Source organism: Buceros rhinoceros, unplaced genomic scaffold (assembly GCF_000710305.1).
Source record: "Buceros rhinoceros silvestris isolate BGI_N320 unplaced genomic scaffold, ASM71030v1 scaffold25051, whole genome shotgun sequence".
Lineage (NCBI taxonomy): Eukaryota > Metazoa > Chordata > Aves > Bucerotiformes > Bucerotidae > Buceros > Buceros rhinoceros.
The window spans coordinates 10,278-15,824 of NW_010394004.1; the positions used below are offsets into that span (position 1 = coordinate 10,278).

The 5,547-nt window shown below is 43.2% G+C and overlaps 1 protein-coding gene across 1 annotated transcript; it reads right to left on the reverse strand.

Moving 5' to 3' along the window:
• Positions 1–361: 361 nt before the first annotated feature.
• MRPL47 (mitochondrial ribosomal protein L47) lies at positions 362–5,321 on the reverse strand (the record flags this gene model as incomplete). The annotated part of the gene is made up of 7 exons (XM_010145112.1): positions 362–572; positions 981–1,076; positions 2,246–2,376; positions 4,044–4,140; positions 4,687–4,747; positions 4,992–5,137; positions 5,196–5,321. Coding segments are annotated over 7 exons (775 nt in total), but the record flags the coding sequence as incomplete, so codon positions are not given.
• Between the last annotated feature and the right edge of the window lie 226 nt (positions 5,322–5,547).

Genomic DNA, 5,547 nt, shown 5'->3' on the forward strand with positions numbered 1-5,547 from the left:
GCAGACTGAGGAGTGTACTTTCCCATGGTTTCATGCAGAAAGCTCATGTACCTGAGGGGATGATCAGGGAGCAAGGGCCACAATGACACCTTCAGAGCTGCATTTCTGTCTGGGTTCAATGCATAGCTGTTAATCTAAACCAGGTAATTATTACCCCTGCGATTTATACTCTCATCTGGCTGATTGTCCCCATGTCTCACTTTTGTAGTAGCTGCTTAATACGTCACTTTTAAAATGTTTCTACAAACAACCGTTAGATTAATTTGAGTTATGCACCAAAGCTGGTTTTTTATTTCAGATCACAAATTTAATTTATGTCAAATGTGGGATTAAAAAAAAGGAGGATGAAGACTCTCAGGAATGCTCAGTCGAGTTGTTCGCTGCTTTCAGAGCTTGTTTCTTGTTCCAGTCACAAAGACATTCCGCCAGTTGCTCGCCGTGCTCCTTCAGCATGTTACTGACCCTGAGATTCTGCAGCAAGGTGAGGGAACTTACTTTCCAACATCTTCCGCCTCGTCCTCTCTAGGCTTTGCCTTCTTGCTCTTCTGCGTAAAGATTTTTCAAGTCTGAGCCTAAAATCAAGAAGTCAGTGTGGTTAATTTCTTAATGAGCTCACCCCTCCTAATCAAGCAGAGGCTCCCACTAATTAGCATCTTCACTATTAACTTGCTTTCAATACCTGCAAAATGAATTCTTTTTTCTTTTGCTTTTGAATTTTATAGAAGTTCAACTTCTGGGAAGATCTTGGGTGCTCTGCATGTAAAGTTACTGTTACAGTGAACTGCAGAGATAACCAAGTCTCTTAATAACTAAGATGGGAACAGCAAAAAGAAACACAGCACGCTGTAATTTTAAAAAGCCTTATTGTCAGTCTCCTAGCTGTAAAACCAACCAGATTACTACTGGTCTTTCCTTCCAAAGCAGAATAAGGATTGAGGCACAGATCAGAAAGTAACTTGCAATGTCAAAAATATTTTTACCTGATGAAGCGATTCACGTGAGGTAAGTAGTAGAATTTCCTCTTCTTGTATTTCTGGTTCAAGTACCATGGTATGGGCCATTCCTTGTAAGTGTACCTGTAACAGACAGGCAGAAGCGATTACAGAGTGTATACCCTGTCCTCCTCCTTGGATTCTACCAGTTACTTGCAGCTCTGTGGCTGGCTTGGTTTGTAACTGCATCTCACACGTAGCGCAGTGTCTTCCTGTAGAACATGGTCTCGCTGTAGGCGTTTGGAGAGGGCCCAGTATAGACAGTGATTCTTTGCATTTATATTTCGTCGTTACTTCTTCATGAGAAACTTTCAAAAGTTGATGTGAACAAACTGTAAATGTGGGTGTTGAGTGTCAGTCAAGTGCGAATCTGCCTGAGCACAAGCCTTTCCCTCTAAACCTAGGATCCATTATTCTGTTTGGGTTTCTCCTGCAAATGGGCTGCACAGATGGCTTCTGCAGTTACCTACAGACTCCAGGGCACCCAGATTGTGCCAGACCTACTGCTATGTGTATGGCACAGTTTCTACACGTACTTAAAGACCATTTTGTGTCATCTGTCCCTTCCCCCTGCTTAACTGGAGACTGGATTTACAAACACCTGGGCCAACCTTTCTTTGTGGACAATGTTTCCAGGCAGAAAGATACACACAGAATGAAGTTGTAAATCCCGTGGTTTGTGCACATAGTAGTCTCTGTTTAACAGGTAAACAAATAGATAACAACTGAAAATTCACCATTAGTATAATGTGTGACCTTCTGTTATCAACCCTGTTGGTGCAGAGCTGATACTGTGTGATGAGGGTAAAACACTGCTTAATGAAACAGCAGGTCCTGCCAGAGCCTGCAGTGTCACCACCTGAAATATGCTGTGGGAGGCTGTGCCCAACATGCGGATTTTTGTTATAACTAGGGAAGTCAGTCCGGGTGGTTCAACCTGAACATAGTTCATTCATGTGTTACAGAACAGCCACAGTAACAGACATCCTCTGAGTACAGAAACTAGTTACATGGAACTGATTTTGTTCTAATTAATGGTAGAGCTTGCCATTGAATTATTCAGCAGTAATTATAACCGTGTTAAAAAAAAAAATTAAAAAAAAAAAAAACAAACCAAAACTCACAAAGCTCCTGACTGCTGACCAGAAAACATGTTGCTTTCTGTACCATATATATGCATCCCTTCTTGGTTAGATAAGGATTTTCTGGTAAACAGACAAACCACAAGAGACAGTCACAGATATGGTGATTACCAGTAGGTGCGTCCCAAGAAGTCATGTCTCCACTCGCCAGGTGCTGGCTTTTCATGGCCGGTTTGTAAAAGCCTCAAAGCAATTTCTCTTTCTCGGACAACCAAGTCTATGTTTTTCATAGACTTTTCTACCTGGAAATAGGAAATATTTTCAGGATGGGCCAACCAAACAAAATGCTGAATTTAAGAGAACTCAAATGAAGATACGAGACAAGGTTGAAAGGAAAAACAAAGGTAAAACACACTCAAGAGTTCCATCATGGGTGATCTCCCAGTTGTGGACTGAGTGAAAAAGCTGGACTGGCCCTGGCTACTGGAATGGTGCGGAATGGGTGCGTAAAGAACCTAATTTGCGAGCAGAACAGATGTCAAGTAACAGACTGGTATTTCATTAAAGACTTGCTGGGTAATACATAAAGCTGGATCTAATGGTGATGGCAGAAGTACAGAAAGCTCTGAGGCAGGGACGGGAAGGGAACAGAAGCAAACAGAAGATCGGCTGTAGGTACTGCTGTCAGCTGGTTTATACTGGCTGGCTGTCTTTCACTCTGGAGTCTGGTCACAATCTCACTAATGCCTCCAGGCAATCAGGAAGCTGCCATGACCAAACTATGACACTTGAAGGTTTTTAGTCAGGTCTGTCTCATAATATGACTGTAACACATTAATTACAGCAACAAGTAAATGCTCTGGGAAGCTGCTAGAGCTCGCTCCAATGAGCAGTTGGCTGTATTTCATCTTGGTGCAATCACAGCATTTCACTGGTGCTTCACTTCTACTCTTGTTGGGCTTCAACCAAAACCAAGCAGGCAATTAGTAAGATCCAACTTTAAGTGCTGGATCCACTTACTTAAATTACCTCCCAAAACAAGTTCTAAGTGATTGGTAATTGCTGAGTATGGATGTAGGTGGGACTACACAGAAAATACTGTTTGGAATAGGAACCACAAAATACCACGGACGACCATGTTAGGATAAATCAGAACAAGAGACACAAGAAGATCCAGGGGAGAGTTTTATATTGCACCTTCCCTAATTTATAAGCACTGTGATGGAATGACAAGAGTAGGAGACCAAATAAATCCACGTCTGACACTAAACAGGAGATGATAATGCAGTGGCAAATGCGTGTGATGGCAAATAACAGTTAAATAATTGACTGTACAAAGAAATTCGATTAACAATGTAAAGGTCAGACTCTTCCCAAAATAAATTTGAATAAATAAGGGGGTATCTGAGAACATCTCTCTTGTCAAACAGCAGGATTATTCAACCGGCCAGTGAAGGTGTAGATTTCCATCTCAGACACAAGCATAGAGATGGCAGGTGATTTATACGTAAATGAAGCTGTTGATGGTAAAGACACCGAGGAAAGAATTTAATAAATTAGTGGTGGAATTAGAATAATGCACTAGAAGGTGGGGATGACAGAAGTAAGGACAGCAAAGATCCAAAGGATACAAGGGTGGAGAAGACAATGTCAGGGGCAGGGAGGTGGCAACAGTTAAGTGCTAAAAAAAAGGCTTGTGGAGGGTGAGAGATTACGTTGAAGTTCTACCAGGAAGTTCCTAGAAATTCTCTAGTACTGTTCCAGAGCACGAAGATGGCAAAATATTTCTTAACATTGTATAATGGGTGGAGAGGCCTTTCCCACTGTGTTGCTTGAGCACAGTGTTTGCGCATATACTAAAAATTGGGGCAATAATTTTTTAACAAGTCTTTAACAAGTTTACAAACATCATCTTTCACTCAGCGATTTTACTCGAGAGTTACCTTTTTAGTTAGTATGGAAAAGTTACCTTTTCTAATCGTTCTGGGCTTGGCATAGGCTTGAGCTGTCGTTTCGATTCTTGCTCTAAAGTTAAAAGCATATTTTTTTCCTTCAGTAGGACATACCTAGGTCAGAAAGCACAGTACTTCAAAGACAATTCTGGATGCAGTAGCAATTACTCACTCCCTGCCCAACCTGTAATCCCGTATCCTGTCCCTCTTGGCTTGACAGAAAGAAGAGAAACAAGTACTGACCCACTGGAGAAAGCCCAGTAGAGGGGGGCAGGGCAGGGATGATGAATGGGACATGCAAGGGGAGGCTGAGGTGGACGGGTTTACTTCACCTGGAACAGAGGTAGCTAAGGAAGGAAGAGGTTAACACTAAGCAGTCTTCCCCTCCCTGGACAGAGACAGCGCCAGACTCTTCTCACAGGTGCACAGCAAGGAGAAAACTATTCACAGTAATAACTTTGTGTTCAGCCCTGGCCTGGGCTGCCTGCAGCGGGATGCAATCTCCGGCCTCACAGACTTTCAAAACCGGAGTCAGGTATAAGCGTGCAGAGCTGTGCGGCAGCGTAAATCTACTGGCTAATAAGTTCAGTAGCCACACGGTAATGGAACATGCAGAGCTGCTTTGAAAGAGGAAAAGCTACTTCACTAACACTTGCTTACCAGAGTTTGTGCAAGTCTTCACTACTCTTGCCCCTCAGCTGCTTTATATTCCAAGCATCCCCTGTAAAAAAAAAAAAGTTAAAAAAGCAATCTTATAGCAAGGTAAGAGGATTCACAGCAAAATACTTAGCTGCAAAATAGCTACTTGCTTTCATAAACACTGAATATATGAAAAAATAATATTAGCAGGCAGAAGCATGTACAAGAGGGTGTACGTACATAGGTATATAGAAAGTTTCAGGTCAGATTTCAGATGAGCACCAGTGGCTCAAAGATCACTATCAGAAACATGAAATTTAACTCACCAGACTTTACTGTTTTTTCTCCCCAGTTTCTTGGATCATCAAAAAACTCCTCCAGGCCTTTCCGAGACAAAGTCGTGTGCAGAAACTTTACTTGATGGAGGGGCTCGGCTTTCACTAGGCTCTTTTGGAATAGGTTCAGTGTCAATCTGCATTAAAAAATAGACAGAAACCCATGTAAGATCGGGAAATACCGTCCAGCGGAACGGGAAAGCCTCCTTCACCGGGGGTAAGAGGCAGGGCGTCAATTCTCCATCAAGCATCATCTCAGAGTTTTCTCCTCTACCCCTTGTCTCCTCTGATCTATAATCTATCCTCGGGATAAAGAACAATCTGAAAATTAGAAGAAAGCAGAAGTATGAGCTACAGCGTACAAGAACGCGTCCTCCTGCGCTGACTTCAACCGAACGGCGAGGGCAGGAGTGTGCGGTACGAGCACAGACACCGGCCCGCACTGGAAGCGGCAGCGGGCGGAGCAGCAACGCGCACGGGGCGACGCTGCGCTCCACGCTGTCACGATGCCTTAAGGGCTCCGCGGCCCCCGCCGAGGCTCCGGCAG